General features: G+C 39.5%; 1 protein-coding gene and 1 non-coding gene across 6 annotated transcripts; both read right to left on the minus strand.

The window, feature by feature from the left end:
• LOC148877595 (fimbrin-2-like) lies at positions 1 to 27,782 on the minus strand. Of its 5 annotated transcripts, none has more exons than XR_016097879.1 (6): positions 27,107 to 27,689; positions 26,812 to 26,985; positions 26,426 to 26,632; positions 26,168 to 26,323; positions 858 to 979; positions 605 to 767 (listed from the first exon to the last, which is right to left on the minus strand). XR_016097879.1 is itself a non-coding variant. In XM_088942200.1 (6 exons), the coding sequence occupies exons 3-6, from the start codon at positions 26,581 to 26,583 to the stop codon at positions 15,402 to 15,404; spliced, it is 480 nt and encodes a 159-aa protein (XP_088798326.1). In that variant the 5' UTR covers positions 26,584 to 26,742; positions 26,812 to 26,985; positions 27,107 to 27,782; the 3' UTR covers positions 14,561 to 15,401. The 5 variants fall into 5 exon arrangements, 4 of the variants coding, with proteins under 4 accessions (XP_088798328.1, XP_088798326.1, XP_088798325.1 ...); XM_088942200.1 differs by lacking the exons at positions 605 to 767; positions 858 to 979 and adding exons at positions 14,561 to 15,413; positions 15,520 to 15,673 and having other exon boundaries at positions 26,426 to 26,742; positions 27,107 to 27,782; XM_088942199.1 differs by lacking the exons at positions 605 to 767; positions 858 to 979 and adding exons at positions 14,561 to 15,413; positions 15,520 to 15,673 and having other exon boundaries at positions 26,426 to 26,742; positions 26,839 to 26,985; positions 27,107 to 27,683.
• LOC148877596 (small nucleolar RNA R71) lies at positions 14,706 to 14,812 on the minus strand. The gene has a single exon (XR_016106201.1). It is a non-coding gene; the product is annotated as a small nucleolar RNA R71 (small nucleolar RNA).
• Positions 27,783 to 27,862: the final 80 nt, after the last annotated feature.

Here is a 27,862-nt window from a genome sequence, read left to right on the forward strand (position 1 = left end):
GAATCAAAAAGAATTAGATTGCTGAACTGAAATTTTACAAGCTGAAATACATCAAGGAAGAATGGAAACAATGAGAAAGAAGAAAAAACATATAACTAAGAAACTGAATTCAAATCAAAAGAGAATGAAACTACAAATGATTTATTACAGAAGATCTTTGAATCACAAACTCTCAATTCGAACTCACCTTCTTCTTCTAGCTTGCTTGTCTTGAACTTCCTTCAGCCCTTCTTCTTCTTCTTCCTTGCGCCTAGCCTTCTTCTCTTCTCTTCTCTCAAGGTGGCCGAACCTCTAAGAGTGGGAGAGCCTTCCTCTCAAGCAATTGAACAACCTTCTCCCCTCCTAGAGGCCTCCTTATATAGTTTTTCAAAGGGGCTCTTGCCCCTTCTTGAAGCCTCTAGAATGGGGTGTATTACACCCCTCATGAACCTTCTAGAGTGCTCCCTCCTTCTCTTCAAGAAACTTCTAGGAGTTGCCACCCCTAGCTTCTGCTATTTGGGCTACAACTTAGCTTGCTTTTGAGCTCAAGTGGGCTACACTCTAGGCTGTTATTTGGGCTAAAAATGGGCTGGGCCGAAATTTCCTTCTTGCTAGGCTTCTTCCCTTGGATTTTCCAAAGAGTGTCACTTGCTCTTCTTGGGCCGAATGAAATTCTCTTGCTCTCATGGCTGGGCCGGGCTGAACTTGATAAATTTTGGGCTTTCTTTTCTTGCTTTTGCCTTCTTTTTGTTGATTTGGCTCCCCCTGAAATCTTTCTTGCAATCAAGCTAAAATAGGGCAAAATCTAATTAAACCATCATAAAATTTCATGCAAAAACCTCATAAAATATAGATAAATTGTAGGTTCATCAACTAACTCTGAAGAAGTAGAACCAAAAGCAGCATTCTTGGGATGATCAAAGCATTGGCCAGGGGTGTCGAGCAAGTATATTCCATTCGCTTCATGGCCACTCCCAATCACCTTCCGAGACTTCAGGTCCTGAAACACACAGTGAGAAGGGAAAAAGGTTACACAACAATTCAATGACTTGGTCAAGCTACTTACAGATAACAAGTTGGTGTTTAACTTAGGTACATGAAGAGTGGAAGATAAAAGTAAAGAGTCTGTAGGCTTGACAGTTCCCTTGCCAGAAATGGGGGCAAGAGAACCATTAGCTAAGGTGATTTTGTCACGACCAGGAAGCAAATCATATGACACAAACAAAGTGGAAAGGTTGGTCATGTGATCAGAAGCACCTGAGTCAATGATCCAAGGGGTCTTGGGATTACCTGAGGTAGATGCATGGTTAGCAGAAGCCCTTATACCTGAGTGAGCAAATGCAGAGGTGGCTGGACTTCCAGAAGGGTTGGATGATGAAGTTACACCTTCAAGCTGACTGATCATCCTTCCAAACTTCTCATAATCAGCTTTCATGGCTGCCAATTGTGCACTTGCAGACTCAAACTCTGTATCTGTACTTGTGGCTGTATATGCACTTCCTGTCTTTCTACTGTCATTCTTCTTCTGGAATCGAATAGGGACAAGACTGGGATGCAATTTCCAGCACTTGTCCTTAGTGTGTTTCGGCTTCTTGCAATATTCACACACCACCTCCTTCTTTCCTGTGCCACTGGGGGCTTCTGTAACCCCTTTGGGTTTGATTCCCATATTTGCAAAATGATCATTGATACTGACCCCTTGAACTTGCACTTGCCTCCCGCTTTCTTCACTGCTGACCAAAGCATATGCTTGAGACAATGAAACATCTTCCTTGGACAAGATGTTTTGCTTTGTAATGTCATATTCAGAATTCAGCCCTGTCAAGAACTCAAAGACCCTATTCCTTTCAACCAATTTCCTATATGTTTCAGCATCCTTAGGGGTATCCCATGTCACGACCTCTATCAAATCAATCTCTTGCCATATAGATTTTAGGGCTGAGAAGTATGCTACAAGTGACTTCTCCCCCTGTCTTAGATTCTTCACATCACTTCTCAGTTTGTAAGCTCTAGCAACATTCAACTTCTGGGAGTAAGTTTCTGCAACACTATCCCAGATTTCTTTAGCCGAGTTCATCCACAGATAATGCTGACTAATTTGTGGCTGCATTGAGTTCACAAGCCACCCAATCACTGTGTAGTTTTCTTGTACCCATCTCTCATAAGATGGACCATCCTCTGGAGGAGCTTTCTTGCTCCCAGAAATAAAACCCCATTTTCCTTTGCTACAAATGTGGATTTTCACTGATTGTGACCAAGCCAAGTAGTTGGTCCCATCAAGCTTAACTGTAGTTACAGCCAGTATAGAATCAGTTGGGGTTCCCAAAATCTGTCCATATTCAACAGCATTCTTGTTTTCAAGGCTTGAGAAATCCATCATGTAAAGGCTCCAATTAGGATTTTTAATAGGTTTCTCAAGGTACTGGGGTCTTGATGAGTTTAGTTTGAGCTGAATAGGCAACAACAACTAGCTCACAGAATCAGTTCAGACTTGATAACTGTGACAGTCCAGTTCGGTGGTAGTTTTTCTTTACTGTTTCACCCTTTAAAGGACACCCAACAAACCTCCAATCACAAGATATTTCAGGTTCTCAACAGCCGTTGTCCCAAAGAGAAGAAAACAGGGCCACAGTCCTTAAGAGACATTTCGTCGAACACTCAGTGTGCAGTAGTTAACAGCCTACTGTTAACTAGAAGAAACCACTTCAAGGTGTTCAGTATAGGTCCAAGAAGAGGCTGGGATGAAGATGAGACTAGTGCCACTTAGTTTTAGATCAGTTTCAGCAGCTCGGCAGTCCAATAATCAGTCGAATAGCACTTCCAAAACAACCCAGAAAAACAGTCCAGCAACAGTGGGCCGAATGTATGTGGGCTTTGAATGCTTTAATAGTCCTCCCAAACAACAAAAAATAACTCAGCAAAGGACTGAGAAAAGACTTACAGCAAGAGAGTCTCTGGTTTGAACTATAAACCAGGCCGAACACTTGTTCTTTGAGATAACTTCAAAAGTCCTTTTCTCTGATTTCAAATCAGGCCAAACAACTTGCTCTCTGATTCTTCCTGATCACCGAACCCTTCTCCAAGTGTATAGAAACTTGGGCACCCTCCAATAACCTCCAAGAACCAGGCGGATGACTGTAATCTTTCAGCCCTAGAACCTCCTCATGTAGTTGGCTGAACTAGAACCACATGAGGGACACGCCAAGCAATGGCCTGCTCTGATACCAAGTTGAAAAACAGCCCACTTGATGTATGGAACTGTTTGAGATTAGATGCAAACCAGAAAATGAACAAACAAGAGAGGAAGAGAAGAGAGAGCTGGCGGCAATGAGTGTTAGAGAGTAAGAGGTTCGAACATAACCCCTCTCTAACACTCTAAACATCTTATTAATAAGTTAATCTTTGACAAATTACAGAGAGGCCCTTGAGTGAGCAGAAAAATACAAAAAACAAAATATTACAGAATATGGGCCCAGAATAAGGCCCACAACAGAGAGAAACATAACATAACATGAAATGACAGTCTATGGGCCATTCGGCCCATCTTCTCTACAAAAACATTTCAAAATTCTCAAAGGCCTTCCTAGAAAATTCATCACCAAACCAAAAAAACAAGCCCAAGCTTTTCCCAACTATAACCTCTCTGTCGACTAATATTTTGTTAGTCGCATCACTTGAGTCTTTTCCATCATTGTCATTCTCTTGCGATATCTAGGTTCAACTAGTATTAGAATCAATATCACTAGTCTTATTATCAAGAAGATTTTCCTACACCGTAGGATCCCGTGACTAGTCTTGCACCTTCGCCCCCCTCTTTAAACCCATTTGTACATTTTTTCTGGTCCTGACCCTACAAATCCTAGTTTTAAACTTAAAAAGGGAGGCAGGTTGCCTTATCTGATCACGTGCCAACACAACAATTAAATGTGTTGGTAGATCACACAATGCCCAATAACTATTTTGTCTCGAGAGTTGAAGTTAAAAGGGCCCAAGGCCCTTTTTCTTAAAGACACTTGAGTTACTTAATATACATGTGTTTAAGGAAGGTAAAGATATGATAGATGGAAGAAAACATCAATCATTGTCTTTATCGAGCTCTTTAGCTCGTAGTTGCAACTCAGGCGTAGCTTCTCCCTCAAATAGCTATCTCTAGTAAGTACTTGTTAATGCCTGCTTGGAGGGAATTACATGGAGTTAAGTACCTAGGTATGTTGTTATGCTGAAAGAATGTTATGCTAAAGTAGGGATAAAAACGAAGAAATTATTGGATGATTTATATCAAAAGAACAAATGACGAGGTCATTTATCTTCTTCTAGTTTTTTTTTTTTTATCAATAACCAGAAATTTCATTACAAATGAGCAAGATACAAGAGAGCATCCAGGAGAGAGATAAACTTTCTTAACTCTCTCCGAGATGACAATAGAGCACAGCAATTACAGAGCAGCCCAGAAAAGTTGGTCCCTTCCCACACCTTGCGTTGCCAAGACATCGGCAAGGTCCCTTCCCACACCTTGCGTTTCCAGCAGCCAGTCTCGTCTTTCTGAAGCCAGCTAACTACCAGCTTTGAATCCCCTTCTATGATCAACTTTCTTCTATTCATATCCTTTGCTTTTTGGATCCCTTCCATCACAACCAAGATTTCTACCCTCAAGCACCTATTGGTCCCGAATAAAGGGCAATTGCACCTCCCTCATTCCGAAAGACACCTCCAATACCTGAAGGGCCCAGATTCCCCTCACTACTACCAACTTCTTGTTCTTTAACTAATTAATTCACCCATTTTTCTTTCATTCATTTCAACATTTTCTCATTCTCCAATTACTTCATTCACATTAATTCATTCATTATCATTCTCACACTTATGAATGCATGCATAAATGCAAGAATGAATGGATGAATAATGTATGAATCAATGCTTAAATGTAGATGCATAAACACACAAAGGAATGGATAAATGCATAATTGAATGAATGAAACAAAGTAGAAAAGAATTAATCAATTAGGTAAGAAACAGTGCAATAAAATAAAAAATAAGAACGAAAAGTCTTGGTGAATGGGGTTGGATTAGGTTCTAAGTGGTTCTTGTGTTTAGTTGATTCTCATATTTAATATGTTTAGGGGTTTATGTCATTGAAATAAGAAGTGTAAGGTGGTCCACAAATGGTGATCTATACTCCAACCCAAAGTATAAGGGATTGCCTAAGCGGATGAACCAGAAAAGTGGAAAAAAAGGAGGTAGAGCAAGTGGCCGCACCCCTGAGGGCTGCCTACATACCCTCTAGTGAGGGATCAGGCCGTTGTAGTTCACTTGGTTGCAATTGGTTCTTGTGTTTAGTTGTTTCTGTTCAGATTTAATAGTTTAAGGGTTTTTAGTGGTTGAAATAAGAGGTGTTAGGTGGTTCACAAATGGTGGTTTGTAGAAAGATGGTGGACGGTTGCATAGGTGATGGAAGCTTATTTAGATGGAAGGAAGAAAAGAGAGCACCGATGGTTCGGAGGTGAATGACGAGCACACAAAGCTTAATACCTCTACTATCCCAAGAGTTGAAGTTAAAAAAGGCCTAGGAGCCATTTTATTGATGCTAATAAAGGAAAAACACATGGGTGATTTAATAGATGAAAGAAAGCATCCATCATCGTCTTCATCAAGTTCTATAGCTCGAAGTTGCAACTCAAGCGTAGGTTCTCCCTCAAATAGTTATCTCCAATGAGTACATGTTAAGAAATAAGATCAAGAATCGTTGGATAGAAGAAACCACGGCAGTGTAAAATGAAGAGGCCCGAAGTTTTTAGATGATGGGGACTGCACATATAACAAGAGCAGTGAAGAGTCAAATGGGATGATACAATGATACTAGGCAATGTTGATTTGCAAACATAAACTAGTTTCAATATAGAACTCTTATAATAAAATTTTGGCAAAGGTATTGGAAAATAGAGGTAACCATAGAGGAAGACAAAAAAAGCAGACATCTGGAAGTCAAAGCATATGACGATGAATTCTAGACAATGGGTGGCAATTACTATGAGGAGATTTAATATTTTGGTGGACACCCTTCACCTTAAAGGGAGCCCCATTAGTGCACAGCAATATAACTTGGTCCAACATCCAAGCAAACCCAATTTGCTCTAAATTTGATAGATTCCTATTCTCTCTGGATTGGAAAGAATATTGGGGTGGATTGAATGAATGAATGATTGAAGGAAGGAAGAAAGGGCGGAAGATAGGCCTTGGTGAATGGGGTTGGATTAGGTTCCAAGCGATTCTTATGTTTAGTTGTTTCTTTTTAGATTTAATAGGTTTAGGTCTTAGTGAATGGATGCTTGATGCATGAATGCTAAGGCAAGAATGCAATCATGAATGCATGCATAAACACGAGAATGAATTCACTAATACTGAATGAATCCACGCATCAATACATATGCATGAATGCAAAAAGGAATTGATAAATGCATAATTGAACGAAAGGACAAATGTAAATAAAGGAATTTAGGAATAAATCAAGGTAGAAATGAATGAATCAATTAGATAAGGTACAAAAAGAAGAAAAGAAGAATGAAGGAAGCAAGGAAAGAAACAAAGCAATAAAAGAAAAAGTAGGAACGCAAGAGAGGACTTGTTGTATGGGGTTCGATTACGTTCGAGGTGGTTCTTGTGTTATGTGTTTTTATTCAGATTTAATAAGTTATATTGTTTAAGTGGGTGAATTCAGAGGTGTAAAGCGATCGACAGATGATGGTTTGTACTCTGATTCGAATTCTGAGGGATTGGTTACGTGCCTAAATTGGAAATGGTAAAGGAAAAGGAGCAAGAGAAAGTGGTTGGACACTGAAGGGTACTACCCTCTAGCAAGGGATTAGGCCGTTGTAATTCACCAGAGTTGGAATTTCGGGAATTGAAGTTGGTAGATCACTCACACCCCAATACCTCTTTTATGATGAGAGTTGAAGTTGTTACCAGGTGGTGATGCTAATAAAGAAGAGACATGAAAGTTTTTTCTTTTTTTTTTATTGGAAAAGTTGAGGGGCTACCCAAGATGGGGGGGTAGCCCTTCCCCAGGAATCAAAAAAACAAATCTGACTAAGATCTTTTGGGACTCAACCTAAACAAACTGGACAATAGGAAGGGCATTATGCGCTAGTCAATCAATTGCCTAGTTTGCCTCACTGATGATGCTTTCCAATCTCTATGGTAGCTTAACTCTTTCCTTGAGGCAATCAACCATGAGATTCGAGTCTCCTTCAATAATGATAGGGGAATAGCTAAAATTCAATGTAATGTTGATGGCCTCTCCCAAGCAGCCCAAGCCTCAGCCTGATTAATTGTAAGAGACCCCAATACAATAAGCTTTGAGGTCCAAAATAAAACCCATATGGTCCCTAGCAATGCACACCATGGAGAACCAACTACCCGACCTGTAGGACGCATCAAAATTAACTTTGATAGTCCCAGGATTGGGATGCACCATCTTATAAAATTCCATTCTTTAGAAATCTCATTGGGACCAGAAGAAAAACAAGATTTGATTTCTCCCCAATAAGCAAGAGTCCTTTCTACAATAATTTGGGGATGAGCAAATTTATTATTAAAGCACTTGTCATTTCTATTCTTCCAAATAAACCAAAGCAACACTACCAACATTTCTTTAACAAACTGGTCACTAATAGAATTGTGGTTTCTCAAAGCATTGGACCACCAGACAATTATCGCATTATCGTTAGAAGACTTAGACCGGTCTAAACCAAAAAAGAGGACGTTTGAACCAACCCTTGTTGGTTTAAAGAAAGCACTAGTGCCATAACAAATGTTATGGGAAGTAGGGATGAAATAGGAGAAATTATTAGATTGATTTGTATCAACAGAAACAAGATAGCATTTCAACAAGGAAAGATGAGATCATTTTTCTTCTTCTTGTCTTTACCTAATGAATTCTTTCATTCATTTCTACATTGATTCATTGCTCAATTCCTTCGTCCAAATTAATTCATTCTTTATCATTCTCGCATTTATGCAAACATTCATTAAGGTGAATGCATGAATGGAACCATATGAATGAATACATGCATGAATGAATGGACGCCTGATGTATGAATTCTAAGGCAAGAATGTAATCATGAATGCATGCATAATCGCGAGATTGAATTCATTAATATTGAATGAACCTATGCATCGATACCTATGCATAAATGCACAAAGGAATGAATAAATGCATAATTGAATGAATGAATTAATGTAGACAAAGGAATTTATGAATAAATCAATGTAGAAATGAATGAATCAATTAGGTAAGTAACAAAAAGAAGAAAAGAAGAATGGTGAAAGCAAGGAAAGAAACAAAGCAATAAAAGAAAAAGTATGAACGCAAGAGAGGTCTTATTGAATGGGCTTCGATAACGTCCTCGGTGGTTCTTGTGTTTATTTGTTTTTATTCAGATTTAATAAGTTATAGGGTTTAAGTGGGTGAATTTAGAGGTGTAAGGTAGTCAACAGATGATGGTTTGTACTCTAATTCGAATTCTGAGGGATTGGCTAGGCAGCTGAACTGGAAATGGGGAAAGAAAAGGAGCAAGAGAAAATAATTGGATACCAAAGGGGCTGCCTACATACCCTCTGGAAAGGGATCAGGACGTTGTAACTCACCAGAGTTGGAATTCTGACATTGATGGAGAAAGATGGTGGGCAATTGTATAAGGGATGGAAGGTGGTTGAAACAAAAGAAAGAAGAGAGAGCATCGATGGTTCGGAGGTGAATGATAAACTCCCAAAAGTCCCTTGAACGGGATGGTCAAGTGGAAGACTTGGACTGGTCTGTACCAAAAAGGAGGGGCTTTGAACCGAGGCATGTTGCTTTAAGTGGTCACGCACCAACATAACAATAAAGTTGGCTAGTAGATCACTCTCAGCCTAGTACCTCTTCTATGAAGAGAGTTGAAGTTATAAAGGCTCAGGGCCCTTGTGGTGATGCCTATAAAGAAGAGATATGAGTGTATTGAGGAATCCCAAAGTTGTTACTATCTATCAAGTAGAACTTTACGTGGGCTGAGATAGCAAAAGGAATATGGCAACATACTTAGAACAAAGCATTATGCTAGAATTTATCAGTTACAAGCATAACCATCAACATGTAAGTAAGGAGAAAGAAGCTTATCAACTTACTATTATGCCCTCACTTCAGTTTGGAAAGAGTTGGACTACTACCAAAACACAGAATGGGATAATGAGAAAGATGCCAAAGCCTATAAACAGCTGATCTCCAAACAACAGGTGTTTGATTTCATACTAGGCCTTAACCCATGTATGAGCCCTGCGGGTATAGATTTTGGATAGCAAGTATCTTCCATATGTCCGAGAGGTGTATGCATTGATTTCGTTTGCAGAGAGTAGGAGATCTTCTATGAATCCTTCTGAGGGTAGGACCATGGCTTTAGCTATGAAGGATAACACTAGTTAAGCAAAAAAGAAGAAAATTAATAAAAAAAGGTAGATGGTAAAGTTGTGGTATACTAACTATCAAAAATTCAGGTACACCTATTAGACATGTCGGGAATTGCACGGGAAACCAAAGTGGGCATAAGAACTAAGCAAGAAATCAACTCAAGAACAGAGCAAGAACCCAATCTAGAAGAAGTTTACCTCGGCCAAGCTTGCATCTCATGAGCTTCAGAGTGGTTTCTCTACTATGGGTTCTTCTCAGAATTGCCCCCTGGTTCTGATCTCAAGGAAGATATGATATCAACTCCCTCTATGACCATTTGGAGCAATAAAGTAGGGATATCTGACAGGTAGATTTTGGATCCACCCCTACTATTCTCGGGTCTCTCCTCAAGGGGAGAGTAGTGAGCATGGAGATTTGGGTCCTTTTCTTCAGGGGGAGTGCAGTGAGGACAGGGTTAATACCTTTGGGGTTGTTCCCTTACCTATTCCAGTTGGTGATGAGGGCTGTAGTAGCGAGGGTGGTCAGAGGGATCGGGAGTTGAGAGTCTATCACAGGCAATGCAGGCAGGTTGATCCCGGTCATCAGCAGTCCCAGCCAGCTCCAATCTCTTCTGCGGCTCCAAGTCCAGATATTACAGTCCCAGGGCCCACAGAGACTCCTTCCATTGTTGCTACCTCACCCTCTGCAGATGACCTTGACCTTCCCATTGCCCTCCGTAAAGGAAAACGGCATTGCACCACATCTACAGCCCACTGCATCTCCCAGTTTTTGTCCTATGATCGCCTATCTCCCTCCTACAAGTCCTATCTCACCTCCGTTGCTGATGTCCCTATTCCGAGAACAGTGCAAGAAGCCCTATCAGTCCCGGAGTGGAGAGGTGCAATGCAAGTTGAAATGGATGCCCTGTTGAAAAATAATACCTGGGAGCTAGTTAACTTGCCCAAAGGAAAGAAACTAGTTGGATGCAGGTGGGTATTTATTGTGAAGCACAATGCGGATGGTTCCATTGAGAGGTACAAAGCTCGACTAGTTGCAAAAGGGTTCACTCAGACTTATGGTATAGATTACTTGGAGACATTTGCCCCGGTAGCCAAGATGACCACCATTCGGGTTCTATTATCTCTTGCAATAAGCTACACTTGGCCTTTGTACCAAATGGATGTTAAGAATGCCTTCCTGAATGGGGACTTGCATGAAGAGATTTACATGCAGTTGCCTCCTGGATTCTATGATACAGAGGCAGGTAAAAAGGTCTGTCGGCTCAATAAGGCATTGTATGGTTTGAAGCAATCACCTAGAGCTTGGTTCGACAGATTCAAACTAGCCCTTGGGAAGTTCGGTTATGTACAGGCCCAGTCAGATCATACACTGTTCATCAAGAGGGTGGAGTCGTCACTGACACTACTTGCAGTATATGTTGATGATATTGTGGTGACAGGAAATGACAACCATGAGATTGAGTCCCTCAAACAGCTCAATCAGCAAGATCTTGAGGTGAAAGATCTAGGTACACTACGGTATTTTTTGGGTATTGATGAACCTACAATTTATCTATAATTTATGAGGTTTTTGCATGAAATTTTATGCCGGTTTAATTAGATTTTGCCCTATTTTAGCTTGATTGCAAGAATGATTTCAAGGGCAGCCAAATCAAGAAAAAGAAGGCAAAAGCAAGAAAAGAAACCCAAAATTTATCAAGTTCAGCCCAGCCCAGCCATGAGAGCAAGGGAGTTTCATTCGGCCCAAGTAGTGCAAGCTAACTCTTTGGAAAACCCAAGGGAAGAAGCCTAGCAAGTAGGAAATTTCGGCCCAGCCCATTTTTAGCCCAAAGAACAGCCTAGAGTATAGCCTACATGAGCTCAAAAGCAAGATAAGTTGTAGCCCAAATAGCAGCCCAAAGGGAGCTAGGGGCGGCAACTCCTAGAAGTTTCTTGAAGAGAAGGAAGGAGCACTCTAGAAGGTTCATGAGGGGTGTAATACACTCAATTCTAGAGACTTCAAGAAGGGGCAAGAGCCCCCTTGAAAAACTATATAAGGAGGCCTCTAGGAGGGGGGAGAGAGGTTCAATTGCTTGAGAGGAAGGCTCTCCCACTCTTAGAGGTTCGGCCACTTTGAGAGAAGAGAAGAAAAGAAGGTTAGGCGCAAGGAAGAAGAAGAAGAAGGGCTGAAGAAAGTTCAAGACAAGCAAGCTAGAAGAGAAGGTGAGTTCGAAATTGGGGGTTTGTGATTCAAAGATCATTTGTAATAACTCAAGTGTAGTTTCATTTTCCTTTAATTTGAATTCTATTTCTTTGTTATATTTTCTTTCTTCTTTCTCCTTCTTCCATTCTTCCTTGATGTATTTCAGCTTGTAAAATTTCAGTTCAGCCATCTAATTCTTTTTTATTCATTCGAATGGTCATGAATTGTACTTGGAGTTTCTTGAATAAGGGTGTTTTTTTAGATTAATTCGGCCAACTAACCTTCAAAACTCATATCTGAATTCTCAGATATGAGATTGCAAGATCTTAATTGCTTGAAAGAGAATTCAGATCTGCAATTTTTAGATTGGCCGAATGGATTTAAAGCTTGGAATTCCTAGAGTGCTTGAGAGAGACTCTAGGAATTCAGATCTACTATTCAAGAACTGAATTGGATGCAAGATTAGAGATAACTTGCACAATTCAGTTGGTGATCAATTCAGTTTTGAATTGATGCCATAGAAGTGTTTGAAGAAATGCATGCATGGGGATTAGATTCTTGTTAGAGATAGAAGAATTGTCACTCATGCATAGGATGAACATGTGCTTGAGAGAGGCTATTCATGACCTTGGGGTTTCACCAAACCAAGGCTCAATTATGATTTATTCGAATGATCCAAATTGATAGATTGCTGAATTCTGAGATTGAAATTTACTGCTTACTCTTCTAACCTGATTTGAAGGCAATTGGACCAATGATTTAAATAGATTTTAATTTAGGATTTTTAGCTTTCATTAATGTTTTGATCTATTTGTTAATCAGATAAGAAGTACTCAATTTAGTATTGATACTTGTTTCCTAAATCCTCGTGGGAACGATACTTCACTCACTACTTTATTACTTGAACGGCTAGTGCACGCTAGTGTCACAATGAGCCACACATCAAGTTTTTGGCGCCGTTGCCGGGGATTTAGAGAAGCAATATTAGGAAACATTGAGCATTCTTAATCTGGTCTCATTCAGCATTGCATTCATAGTTGGTTTAATTTGCTTAATTTTACATTTCAGCTTTGAATGCAACTACTGTACTACTGTAGTTATGTTTCTTCTTTCTTAAGTAGATTACTTTCTTTTTCTGGTTTCAATTTCATTTTAATAAAGGTATATTTCATTTCCTTTCAATCTTGGTGTTGTTACATTCAAAAAGAAAAAAAAAGAAAAAAAATTCATAAAAACATGTGTTGCAGATCTGAGTTGCATTCGGCACTCAGATCAGCAGAATTCAGATCTGCAGCACTCAGCCAAAAAGAATTGCTTGTGTTTCAGACTTTTATTTTTTTTCCATTACAAAAAGAAAAAAATATATAAAATAAAAAAAAAGAGATCTTTTGAACAACAAGAGGAGCAATTGAGAATTCGGATTCAGATCTGAGTTCTGCTATTGCAGATCTGCAACAGTTCAGATCTGAGTTCCTCTGAACTCAGACCTGAACTGATGCAATTTTGAGGGGAATTGGGTGTCATCACCACCCCAATTCACCCTAGGGCACTTCTGCTATTCCCCAAAAACAATTTGGTAGCAATAACTGAAGGTAAGGCAATTGATAATTCAGATCCGAACTCAGACTTGAGTTTAGACCTGAATTTTGCTATTGCAGAACTGCTCAATTTAGATCTGAGTTCAGATGAACTCAGACCTGAACTGATACAAGTTTAAGGTGAATTGGGTGCCATCATCACCCCAATTCACCCTATGATACATCCGACATACCCCAAAGGTAATTGGATAGCAAAGAATGAGAAAGAAAATTCAGATCTGAACTGATACAGAGCACATTTTGGATTTTGGGTGAACTAAACATTTGCTTTATCCACTTGTAACCGAGCTACATTAGCTAAGAAGGTGTATGTTTGGATTGAATAATTGTGATGCCTCAGTTATTTAATAAAAATTAGCACTTTCCAAGTATTTCTTTTAGCATTCAGATCTGTAGCAGTGCTGCTATAGTACAATAGTTAGCAGACCTGATTTCAGATTTCTACAAAAGTTGTGTGGACCAAATAGCTTGCAATACCAAACATTGCAGACCCGATTTTCAGGTCTTAGCAAGTGTTTGATATGCATCAGCTATACAGGTTTGGCCTTCAACTGTAGAGCTTAAAATCCTTAAATCAAGCCTAACTCAGGACTGGTTTTAGTTTATTTCAGGTCCTTTTAATTTATTTTTTAGATCAGATCTGATTTCAGCCCTAAAGCACCATAGATTTGATTCCAACCTTAATGGATGTATACTGTAGTGTATACCAATGAGTGTGTATGAGATATACGGCTCAGATCTGAATTATTATTTGTTAATTTTCTCTGGACTAACAATACCAAAGACTTGTAGATCTGAACTCAACTAAATTGGATCTGAATTCAGATGTTGCAATCGATGGATGTAGATAAAGGAACCTTGAATAAGATGTTGATCTGCTTTTAGTTAACTGTATTTATTTGTTTTAGGATGTAGGTTTGTATATTCCAATACTTCACTATACATTTTCAGTTGTAATAAGGTTAGTTATTTTGTGAATATTGGCTTGTTTATTGCCTTGACTTTCGCAGTTTCTGACAAGCAGAGTCGAGCTGGAGGAAATCCTCTACGACCCGGAGATTGAAAGAACTCTCCGTGTCCGACTAAGAGCAGCCAAACAAGTCCAGCAAGAAGCTCAAGAGGCTCAAGAAATGGCTGAGCAAAGGACTATGATGGACTATGCCAAACCCACTCTCACTGGATCTGCCTCCAACATTATCAGGCCCAATATTGCTGCTAACAACTTTGAGATCAAACCTGCCATCATACAAATGATTCAAAACATGGTGCAATTCTGTGGATTGGCCCACGAAGATCCCAATGCACACATTTCTAACTTTTTAGAAATTTGTGACACATTCAAACACAATGGGGTAAGTGATGATGCCATTAGGTTGAGGTTATTCCCATTTTCTTTGAAGGATAAAGACAAAGCATGGCTGAATTCATTACCGGCAGGATCAATAGCTATGTGGGATGAAATGGCCAGCCGTTTTCTCTCTAAATATTTTCCCCCTTTTAATACTGCTAAAATGAGAAATTACATCACTACTTTTTTACAGCAAGAGAGGGAATCTTTATACGAGTCATGGGAACGATACAAGGAGCTGTTAAGGAGAGTTCCTCACCATGGCCTCCCCATTTGGCTGCAAGTGCAGACTTTCTATAATGGTCTTACTGACTCAAATAAGACCATATTAGATGCTGCAGCCGGAGGGTCCATAAATAATAAAACTCTTGAGGTTGCCCATGCACTTATTAAGGAAATGGCAGCCAACAACTATCAATGGCATTCTGAAAGAACTCAAACTAGGAAGCAGCATGGCTTGCATAATGTTGATAATTATACGGCACTATCTGCACAAATACGAGCACTCAATAAGAAAATAGATGAAATGCAGATAGCTGCCATGCATGTGCAGCCTCTTAATTGTGAATTGTGTGGGCGAGGCCACATCAGTACTGAATGCCAAGTTGGCAATCAGTTCAGGCCATCTACTGAACAAGTTGACTATGTCAGCAATTCGTCAAGACAACAGGGTTATCAGAGTCACCATACTTTTCATCCAGGATGGAGGGGACATTCAAACCAGTCCTGGCCAAATCAGCATACTTCCAAGCCGTTCCACCAGACTTATCATCAGCCTGAACCAAAGTCCAATTTGGAGGAACTGATGACAAAATTTATAGCAGGTGCAGAAACCAGGTTCTAGAACCAAGAAGCCTCAATCAAAAACCTGAAAACCAAGTGGGGCAATTGGCACAATTAATCCCTTCCAGACTGCCGGGAACTCTTCCAAGCAACACTGAAGTGAATCCACGAGAGCAGGTGCAAGCTATTACCTTAAGGAATGGAAAAGAGTTGCCCGAGGTAGAAAAGAAGAATTGGGCTGAACCCAAGGTAGAAACAAGCCTTGGGACCGAACAACAGAAGACGGAACAACCAGAAGCACAACAAGGGATGCACCAGCTGCCACAAGTTCCATTCCCTAACAGGCTGAAGCAACAAAAATTGGAAAAAGAATTTGGTAAGTTTCTTGAAATATTTAAAAGTTTACATATTAATATTCCTTTTGCTGATGCTTTAGCCCAGATGCCACACTATGCAAGGTTTTTGAAGGAATTATTGGCAAATAAAAGGAAGCTGGGAGATGTGGCTACAGTTGTTTTAAATGAGGAATGTTCTGCTATCCTTCTGAACAAACTGCCTCAGAAACTCAAAGATCCAGGGAGTTTCACTATTCCTTGTACCATTGGTAGTTTAAAAATTGAAAAAGCTTTATGTGACCTGGGAGCTAGCATCAATTTAATGCCATATTCTATATTCAAAAAATTGGGGTTGAATGAACCCCAACCCACTAGAGTGGCATTACAATTGGCTGATAGATCCATTAGACATCCTAGGGGGATCATAGAAGATGTGTTAGTTAAAGTTGACAAATTCATTTTCCCAGTTGATTTCATTGTGTTAGACATGCAAGAAGATGTGGAGGTCCCGCTTATCCTAGGGAGACCTTTCTTGGCTACCGGGAAAGCAATGATTGATGTCCAACAAGGACAACTCAGCCTTAGGATACAAGAATAAGTAGATAATTTTTAAAATGTCTGATGCTATGAAACATGCACCCTCTAGTGATGATTCTTGTTTTATGATTGATGCCATTGAATTGACAATTGATGAATGCTTCCAGGTAAGTAGAATAATTGATCCTATTGAACTCTGCCTCCAACAGGGAGAACTTGAAGAGGAGAAAATGAAGAAATAAACCTCATGATAGCATACCTGAATGATAAGCCTCAAATCAAGGGAAAGGGGTTTCTTAAATTAGAGAACTTAGGCAAATTGCCTGGACCATCAGGTAAGCCATCACCCCAAGAACCCCCCACCCTTGAACTGAAGCAATTACCATCCCATTTAGAGTATGCTTTCCTTGAGGAACCATCAGATCTCCCCGTGATAATTTCCGCAACACTGAATCCCTTACAAAGAGAAAAATTATTAAGAGTGCTACGGGAACACAAAAATGCTATAGCTTGGAAGGTAGAAGATATCAAAGGCATTAATCCATCAATCTACACTCACAGAATTTTGATGGAAGAAGACAGCAAGCCTTCCGTTCAGCCCCAAAGGCACCTGAACCCCAACATGAAAGAAGTGGTAAAGGCTGAAATAATTAAGTTGTTAGATGCTGGGATCATTTATCCTATTTCTGATAGTTCTTGGGTAAGCCCTGTGCAAGTTGTGCCCAAGAAAGGGGGTATGACTGTTGTTTCAAATGAGAAAAATGAACTCATCCCTACTAGAACCGTCACCGGATGGCGTGTGTGTATTGACTATAGAAAATTAAATGAAGCCACCCGGAATGACCATTTCCCTCTCCCATTTATGGACCAAATGTTGGAGAGGCTAGCCGGGCACGAGTATTATTGTTTCTTGGATGGATATTCAGGGTATAACCAGATACCAATTGCCCCAGCTACCTTTCAACGATGTATGATGTCTATATTTTCTGATATGGTTGAAAATTTTATTGAGATCTTTATGGATGATTTTTCAGTTTTTAGCTCTTCGTTTGATGCATGTTTGAATAATCTGGAACAGGTGCTTACTAGATGCAAAGAAACACATCTTGTGTTGAATTGGGAGAAATGTCATTTTATGGTGCAAGAAGGCATAGTACTTGGACACAAGATCTCTCAAAGAGGTATAGAAGTCGACAAGGCCAAGGTGGAGGCAATTGAAAAACTGCCACCCCCAACATCTGTTCGTTCTTTGAGAAGTTTCTTAGGACATGTCGGATTCTATAGGAGGTTTATTAAGGATTTCTCAAAAATTGCCAAGCCATTATCTACCTTGCTTCAAAAAGAAGTAACTTTTGAATTTTCAACTGAATGCCTTCATGCTTTCAACATCTTGAAAGACAAATTGATCCATGCACCTATCATGGTAGCACCAGATTGGACCCTCCCATTTGAATTAATGTGTGATGCAAGTGATTCTGCTATAGGAGCTATTTTAGGACAAAGAATGAACAAACATTTTCAGCCAATTTACTATGCTAGCAGAACCTTGACTGGACCCCAACTCAATTACACCACCACAGAAAAGGAGCTGCTAGCAGTAATATTTGCACTTGACAAGTTTCGTTCATATCTGATATTATCCAAGGTTGTTGTCTACACAGATCACTCGGCATTAAGGCACTTGCTTACCAAGCAAAACTCAAAACCAAGACTGATCAGGTGGATCCTTTTATTGCAAGAGTTTGACATTGAGATTAGAAACATGAAGGGTGCTACAAACCTGGCTGCTGACCATCTCTCCCGGTTGGACAAGGTAAGCTCAAAAGAGGAGATAACCAACAACATTCAAGAAGAATTTCCGGATGAGCAGCTGTACTCAATACAGAAACACTCATATCCTTGGTATGCTGATTTTGCTAATTATCTAGCTGCACAAGTCCTTCCTCCTAACCTTTCATATCAACAGAAAAAGAAATTCCTTTCTGATGTAAAATACTATCTGTGGGAGGAACCCTTTTTGTATAAATTGTGTGCAGATCAGATCATAAGGAGATGTGTCCCTAAGGAGGAGATAGAGTCGGTACTCCAATTTTGCCATGATAAAGAAGCAGGAGTTCATTTTGGAGCTAGTCGCACTGCAACCAAGGTTTTGCAATCAGGTTTTTATTGGCCCACACTTTTCAAAGATGCCCATAGGTATGTGTCCACATGTGACAAATGCCAAAGATCGGGAAACATTTCCCGACGGAATGAAATGCCCCTTTCCAATATTTTGATATGTGAAATCTTTGATGTTTGGGGTATAGATTTCATGGGACCTTTCCCGAATTCTTTTGGAAATAAATACATCATCATTGCAGTTGACTATGTATCCAAATGGGTAGAAGCCATGGCTTTACCCACAAATGACTCAAGAAGGGTGGTACACTTCCTAAAGAAGCTATTCTCCAGATTTGGCACTCCGCGAGCTATAATTAGTGATAGGGGAACTCACTTCTGCAATAGCCAATTTGAAAGGTTAATGCAGAAATATGGAATTACACATAAATTAGCTACCCCTTATCACCCTCAAACTAGTGGCCAAGTGGAGTTGGCCAATAGGGAACTCAAAAGAATTCTGGAAAAGACCGTAGCATCTGCCAAAAAAGATTGGTCCATCAAATTAGATGATGCATTATGGGCATACAGAACTGCATTTAAGACACCCATTGGCATGTCCCCCTACAGATTGGTCTTTGGTAAAGCATGCCATTTACCAGTTGAATTAGAACACAAGGCCTATTGGGCTCTTAAATTCTTAAATTTTGACATTTAGGCCACAGGGGCTAAAAGGCGGTTGCAATTGAATGAATTGTATGAATTCAGACTTGCCGCCTATGAGAATGCCAAAGTTTATAAAGAAAGAATAAAAAACTGGCATGATAAGAACATGCTGAGACGGGACTTTTATGTAGGCCAACATGTATTGTTATATAATTCCCGTCTCCGCTTGTTTCCAGGTAAGCTGAGATCCAGGTGGTTTGGACCCTTTACCATTTCACAGGTTTTTCCCCATGGGGCTATAGAACTCACCCACCCGGTTCAGGGCACGTTTAAAGTAAATGGTCAGCGCCTAAAACCATATTTAATGGGCAGTACTGTACCCCCTCCATCCACTGTTTATCTTGATAACAAATAATCTTTTATGCTTGCTCATGAACAGGTTAAGGCATCTTTTTGTCATTTATCTTTTTAGAATATTAGTTAGTAAAATAAAGTTCTTTTTCTCAAAATTCCAATTCTTTAAGGACTCAGTTCATCCATTTCTTTTCCTCAGTTTGCTCTAGCAAGTGTGATTCCCTAACACTACGAACATTGAGGACAATGTTCATCTTAAGTGTGGGGGAGTGAGCCCGAGGCTAGGGTATGGGGGTTGAAACCATGCACCTCATTCACCCCAACACACATATGCAAGCAATGACATAACCAAAAAAAAAAAAAAGACTGGAACTCCTCAAGTTCATTACTATCTATTTGATGATTTTTAAGAAGGATTTCAATGAGTTGAGGGAGACCAATGTATTTGCTAAGTTTTTATTCTTGCAAATGACCCAACTTAGTATATGCATGAGAAAAAGGGGAGTTGAATGTCTTTCAGCATGACTAGCCCTAACTACCTTCATGTGTATGAAAGCATTTGATTTCATGGTTAATGGTCAAGAGAGCTAGTGCACATCTAAAGTGCTGATTCTTGAGGTTCAAAGAAGGACAAAAGCCCAAATTGACTCCGCTATTTTGAGCTGAATAGTAAAACTAGCAGCTCAAAACATGAGTTTTTTTTTTATCTACCTCAAGCATGTGACCAGTGTGAGATGGAGCACAAAATGCACTCACACCGAAAAAAAAAAGGGTGAGATGGAGCATAAAATGCACTCACCCCTAGAAATAAGTAATGATGGTGACAGTTGAGGCCCAAGAGGGCATACTAAGTTGAACTCTCATTAAGATAAAGTTACAGATGTGAAACTTAGTGTAATTTGATTATTAACTTTGACAATTAAGGAGCTTAATTATATATTGATTGGGAGTGAAGGCTAGACTTTAATGAAATTCGTATTCTCCTTTCCTTGGATCTTATACATATGTTAAATGGTAATTTACAAGAATAAGAGTTGAACACTTACAACAGTTCCCCAACTACTCAATGCATTTCTATCTTAAAAAGTTCACCAGATAAATAGTGAAAACAGAAGGGGGGAATGTTCAGTTTATGGCTGATGTCTTAGCTTGAGGACAAGCAAAAACTTAAGTGTGGGGGTATTTGATGAACCTACAATTTATCTATATTTTATGAGGTTTTTGCATTAAATTTTATGCCGGTTTAATTAGATTTTGCCCTATTTTAGCTTGATTGCAAGAATGATTTCAAGGGCAGCCAAATCAAGAAAAATAAGGCAAAAGCAAGAAAAGAAAAACCCAAAATTCATCAAGTTCAGCCCATCCCAGCCATGAAAGCACGGGAGTTTCATTCGGCCCAAGTAGTGCAAGCTAACTCTTCGGAAAACCCAAGGGAAGAAGCCTAGCAAGTAGGAAATTTCGGCCCAGCCCATTTTTAGCCCAAAGAACAGCCTAGAGTATAGCCTACATGAGCTCAAAAGCAAGATAAGTTGTAGCCCAAATAGCAGCCCAAAGGGAGCTAGGGGCGGCAACTCCTAGAAGTTTCTTGAAGAGAAGGAAGGAGCACTCTAGAAGGTTCATGAGGGGTGTAATACACTCAATTCTAGAGACTTCAAGAAGGGGCAAGAGCCCCCTTGAAAAACTATATAAGGAGGCCTCTAGGAGGGGGGAGAGAGGTTCAATTGCTTGAGAGGAAGGCTCTCCCACTCTTAGAGGTTCGGCCACTTTGAGAGAAGAGAAGAAAAGAAGGTTAGGCGCAAGGAAGAAGAAGAAGAAGGGCTGAAGAAAGTTCAAGACAAGCAAGCTAGAAGAGAAGGTGAGTTCGAAATTGGGGGTTTGTGATTCAAAGATCATTTGTAATAACTCAAGTGTAGTTTCATTTTCCTTTAATTTGAATTCTGTTTCTTTGTTATATTTTCTTTCTTCTTTCTCCTTCTTCCATTCTTCCTTGATGTATTTCAGCTTGTAAAATTTCAGTTCAGCCATCTAATTCTTTTTTATTCATTCGAATGGTCATGAATTGTACTTGGAGTTTCTTGAATAAGGGTGTTTTTTTAGATTAATTCGGCCAACTAACCTTCAAAACTCATATCTGAATTCTCAGATATGAGATTGCAAGATCTTAATTGCTTGAAAGAGAATTCAGATCTGCAATTTTCAGATTGGCCGAATGGATTTAAAGCTTGGAATTCCTAGAGTGCTTGAGAGAGACTCTAGGAATTCAGATCTACTATTCAAGAACTGAATTGGATGCAAGATTAGAGATAACTTGCACAATTCAGTTGGTGATCAATTCAGTTTTGAATTGATGCCATAGAAGTGTTTGAAGAAATGCATGCATGGGGATTAGATTCTTGTTAGAGATAGAAGAATTGTCACTCATGCATAGGATGAACATGTGCTTGAGAGAGGCTGTTCATGACCTTGGGGTTTCACCAAACCAAGGCTCAATTATGATTTATTCGAATGATCCAAATTGATAGATTGCTGAATTCTGAGATTGAAATTTACTGCTTACTCTTCTAACCTGATTTGAAGGCAATTGGACCAATGATTTAAATAGATTTTAATTTAGGATTTTTAGCTTTCATTAATGTTTTGATCTATTTGTTAATCAGATAAGAAGTACTCAATTTAGTATTGATACTTGTTTCCTAAATCCTCGTGGGAACGATACTTCACTCACTACTTTATTACTTGAACGGCTAGTGCACTTGCTAGTGTCACAATGAGCCACACATCAGGTATTGAGGTTGCTAGATCTAAACAGGGGATCTTTGCCTCTCAGAGGAAATATGTTTTAGATCTCTTGGCTGAAACTAGAAAGGTAGGTGTCAAACCTGCAGATACACCCATTGAACAGAACCGCAGGATTAGTGCAGAGAGTGGGGAGCTACTTGAAGACAAAGTTATGTTCTAGCAGTTAGTGGGAAAGCTCCTATATCTATGCCTCACCCGACCAGGTATCAGTTATGCCGTTAGTGGGAAAGCTCCTATATCTATGCCTCACCCGACCAAGTATTAGTTATGTTGTTAGTGTTGTCAGTCAGTACATGCATTCTCCTAGAACCATGCACCTTCTATCAGTAGAAAGAATACTAGCATACTTGAAGTGACCACATGAAGGTGGAAGTCTATACGGATGCCAATTGGGTTGGGAGTGTTGATGACAGAAGGTCTACCTCTAGATATTGTGCTCTTGTGGGAGGTAACCTGGTTTCTTGGAGGAGTAAGAAATAGAGTGTTGTCTCCCGATCCAGTGCTGAAGCTGAGTACAGGTCAATGGCTAATGGAGTGGCTGAAAGTCTTTGGCTAAGATCACTACTTGAGGAGTTGGGTATTGAGTATGAGAAGCCCCTGATGCTGTATTGTGATAATCAAGCGACTATTAATATAGCACACAACCCAGTGCAGCATGACAGGACTAAACATATTGAAGTTGATCGACACTTTGTACGAGAGAGGGTCTCATCACAAGAAGTGTGTCTCCCATACATCACCTCCAATATGCAACTGGCAGATATCCTCACCAAAGTTGTACCACGGAAGAAGCTAGAGGCAGATCTATCCAAGTTGGGAATGATAAACATTTATTCCCAACTTGAGGGGGAGTGTAGAGAACACTGATGTGGGCCCCATAGCTACGGTCCCACTGTGTTCGTAGGGTAGAAGATGTTCTAGTCTGCCTAAGGTTAGCTATTGGTCTTTTAGTTGTTTCAGTTGTTATTTATTTCAGTCTTATTTTTTGCTCTATTTGTTATGTAAAGACTAAGGGCAGATCTGTCCTTTCCATGTAATGAGCATAACCTATAAATATTAATTAAAGTGGCGGCTTCTGCTCCTCCTTTCAACCCTTGTATTCTACTGCTTCTCCTCCCTCTTCCTCTTCTTTCCTCTTACCTTTCTTCTTATCTTCGATCTTGAAATCCATTAGGGTTCAAGACTGATAATAGTCCTGAACTTCTACTTTGGCCATTGGTCATATTTGACGTTGATGTACATCTCCAGTTCTCCTCATATAAATCCTTTTCCCCCTTTTTCTAACATGAAATTTGCCCTTTTTCTCAAAAAATATCTAGCCTTATGCCTAGACTGAATGTCACCTTAAATCAAGTACTTAATTTCCCTTCAAATTTTATGCTTTCTATCAAATGAAACACTACTTTTTTAGTCCTTCACTCTTAATAAAACTACCCCTTATAAACCACCTATACAAAAATATTTACAGCCTTCTTGTAGTAGATGCCTTAGCTAAACAAGGGGTGGAGAGGGATTCATTTTTCTGGGCATAACTGTAAGGGATTAGGGATCTGATTGTATGGGGGAGAGATAAGAGGTTTTATCTCTCACAGTTTGACTGTATTTAATGTATTGTACCATCCTTCATCTTAATTAATAAAATGTTGATTAATTGATAACAAAAATACTTATAGCCTTCTTTATGGCATCATCCAAGGTTCAAAGTATCGATACGCACGAACAGGCGTACTAGGTGTTTTGATACTTTAATAACTTTTTTTATGGTGTTACCATCACCTTCCACTATCCATTTGCTCCTTGATTTCCATCTCCAACAAGTTTCCTCGTTTCTTATTATCTCCTCCAGCTCAACCTTCTATTTCTATCTTTCCTCCCTTTCCTCAAACAATGTTCGACGATTCATCCTTCAAGGAAAGGTTAAAGACATGGTGGGAAGAATTTAGAGTTCCAGGGAAAAAGAAAATAGGGAAATTTTTTAAGAAATTAAAGAATCTAAAAGAGAAAATAAAGGCTTGGAACCTATCCAATTTAGAGAAAGTTGGGGGGATTGGAAATTTGACCAAGTAAACTCAGATTGCAAAAAGAGGAAGCTCTTTCAGTTCCAAGGTATCAATGAGATTGTTAAGATTCCTCATGCTTGTAATAAAACCTTGGTGTGGATTATTTGTTTCTCCCAAGACCCTTGTCACATTGAAGTCACCCCCCAAACAACAAGTGTCATCCCAAAGTACTCTAATAGTAGATAATTCCTACCAAAATAGAGCTTATCTTATATGAGTTGGGGCCATAAACATCTATTAGTGCCCATTCCCTACTAGTTCCTTTACAAACTCCAATTCCCCATTTTTCTAGATTGTTAAAATTCCCCCTGATGCACCCCAAGAAGGAGTCAAAGACCAGCTAAGGCCGCTGACTCCCCATATGCTCCTAATCCATTTTCTATCTATATCTACTAGTTTTGTCTCCTGGACCACAACTATATCTGGTCTTTCTTTCCTCAAGATATTTATTATTAACCCCCCTCTTCTTTTCACTGTCCAACCCTTTGATATTCCAGCTTATTATCTTCATTTCAACAATCAGTAAGTCCCAAAAAACCCTATTTTTACCTCTCCCCTTTTCTACTCTTCTTCCTCCTACTATCCTCCTTAAGCCTTTTTTCAACCTTCTTTGTCTTTCTTTGTTTTCCTTTTGTTCATAAAAAGACCTTCGTTTCCCCCTTTTTTCTTTCCTCTCCCCCAATTCCTTTCTCCTCAATTCTTTTTTATAAAACTATGGGATCACTTCCTCTTGACTAGGTTATTGGTCCTTATTATTGTATGGTCATTCTCGAAACAACCTAGGAGTTGGCAATATTCTCTTCAATCTGCAAAAATAAGCTCATGGTAACTCCTTGATTCCAACAACCTTTGGTGATTCAACAAAAGCAAGGTTTCGTATTATGTGCATTATGGGCCCTCCAAGAGATTTTAAAGTGAGTGGGATGGAATCTGACTTTGGTGCAACCAGGTTGGGAGGAAATAATGAGGGTGTTGACAGAGGTGCAGGTGGGGTGCCTCTCCAGAAATTAGTGTATAGAGGAGGTCTTGGTTGGGAAAAGCCTAGGTCCATGTTTCTGGGGTGGTGAGGACATTGCTAGAAGGGCATTTGAGGAGTTTGAAAGAAGAAAAAAAAAAAAAGTAGAGAAATTGAAGAATAAAATCCTTCAGGAAGGAAGCAAGGAATGGAATGAAGATGACTCTCACCATGAGGATATCCACACGGATGAAGATTAAAGTTCAGGTGGTTTGTAGAGGGGGGCTTTTCCTTTGGTTTAATTGTTGAGTGGGTGGCCTTTGTATTCATAGAAGTTCATCATTGGGTCTTTTCTTTTGTCCTTTGCTTGGAATTAATTGGGTAAATCTTTGCTTGTAAGCTATGGGGTTCAATTTTATGGGCTCTCTGAGGGTGTTCTTTGCTGGTGATATATTATCACCTTACCATTGTACCTCTTTCCTTTTTATTTTTAATAAACTTTTTCTTGATTCTTCAAAAAAAAAACATTGAGCTAACAAAGTTTTCCTCTCAAACTAATTTTATCTTCCTATTACCCATGTAAACAAGGCATTTTTTAAAATATTGAGTTTCAATTCATGCAAACATCACCTTTCATATATATTTGAGAATGGATTAGGCATATGGGCAATAGCTATTAAAAACTCCAAATTCCAGGAACTCCTATACATTAACTGTACAAAAAAAAAAGCAAAAGAGAAAGTATTTAAAAAGAATGGAAGAAACACAAAAGTAAGGTGGACAAGGGCACTACAAAACTACCCCCACAAATTCTGTCCTCATATCATTTAACACCATATGAGGAGCTTAGAGAACAAAGGAGTTTTTTTTTCAAGAGTAAATTTCATTAAAAAAGAAAGCAAAGGATTACAATTAAAATGTGATAAAACATCACCCTAAAGCAAAAAATATCATCCTAAAGCAAAAACTAGTGACAGGACCAAAATATTCTTGAAAACTGAAAAGAACTAACGACTGAAACAGCATGTATACTTACCCTTCAATGAAGTCTTGCGTGCCAATATTGACTACTGTACACCCAATAGCCTTAGCAGAATCGAGGCATAGTGTAAGATTTTCATTCCTTTCCCAAGGGTTCAGCACCCTCTTTGTATTGATTGCTCGTTCATCAGCTTCCACATTGATAAGTTTACTACATCAAAGAATATGCCTTCAGATTACAAAGCCCCAAAAACCAAGAAAGAAAACCTTCTCCAAATTCAAATTAAAGCAAAGGGCTTAACAGAGAAATCACCATAGAAGAACGCCATCCTTTACAATCTCGAAGAGATTATTAGTGGAAGGATCTATATGAAGGTATCTCTTCAAGAACTGATCTTCTGCTAGGTAGTTGTTTATATAAGAAACATAGGACGTTTTCTCAGATCCACTGATGGTGTGAAGCAATGTCATCGTAGCAGCCTTCAGAAATGCAGTCGAAATCTTTGCTCCGCTACCAATTCTAGCATCAACATGCGATTGCAGTTTCAAATAGACGTGTAACGATATGATTTGCTCACTCTACTTAAAATCCTTAATCCCAGTACCAATTTCTCAACCCAAAACCATAAACTGCAAAAAAAAATGAATTCAAATTCAACGGTTACGCATTCAAACTGCAGATCCTATAATAGTACTCACCCGAAGGAAGACTTCAAAATCCTCTACCTCCTCGTCCATGTCCCGATACGATTCGAGCAAACACGCAGCCCTCTCTTCAACAGTCAAAGACTCTCCAACGGTTTTCAGCTTCGACGTCCTGGAAGACAAGTGTCCGATTGTCACTTGCCCGAGCTCCCTCCTCATTGAGAGGAACTGCAGAAACCAGTCGCCAATGTTGCAGGTTCAAATGCAAGATCAAGAAAACAGACAAAACATCGAGGTAACCCACAAACAAGAAAGCTACTTGGGTTTTAGGGTTTTGAGGATTACTTACATAGGAATTCAAGCTGCGAAGCTCCACCTGAATGAACTGGCTCTGGAGCCATGGATCGCCATTCGCAGGTAAGTCTGAGAAAATCGAGTGGTTTTATTCTCTGTCTTCTCTTTTCTAGAAGCATGATATCGAGCTCTTCTCTGAATGGAAAACACCAACTCTTATATAGAAATTACTCGATGATCTCTTGCTCTCAGGTCGATTGGTAAGGATTTAGACCGTTACGAAATCAATTTAAATGACAGGGTAAAACGTATCAAAGATCGCAGACTAACTACCACGATTCTTACAACGGCACCAACTCTTATATAGAAATTACTCGATGATCTCTTGCTCTCAGGTCGATTGGTAAGGATTTAGACCGTTACGAAATCAACTTAAACGACAGGGTAAAGCGTATCAAAGATCGCAGACTAACTACCACGATTCTTACAACGGTATATTTAAAATTCAAACAGAAATCATCGAGCGGTGGTGGCCTTCGAGAATTACCACGTCCTTCACCTCCATCTAAAGCAGCCAAACAGAAAAAAGGAACGGAGTGGGGAGAGTGAATTTTCAGAACGTCCGAAACCAGTTCATTGGCCGGACTCGACCTTGGCTTTTGTCAATAATATAATGGGCCGGCGGAAATTCAAGCCCGAGATAGTGTAAAATTGGGCTCGAATCCCGAATTGTGAAAATCCACGTTCTGTGCACCCGTGGGTTCACTAGATACGTAAACCTGCCAATCAGAAGCGATCACATCGGCATTTC

This window comes from Nelumbo lutea, chromosome 1, assembly GCF_056320005.1.
Source record: "Nelumbo lutea isolate HS-2025 chromosome 1, American lotus-T2T, whole genome shotgun sequence".
In the NCBI taxonomy this organism is placed as follows: domain Eukaryota; kingdom Viridiplantae; phylum Streptophyta; class Magnoliopsida; order Proteales; family Nelumbonaceae; genus Nelumbo; species Nelumbo lutea.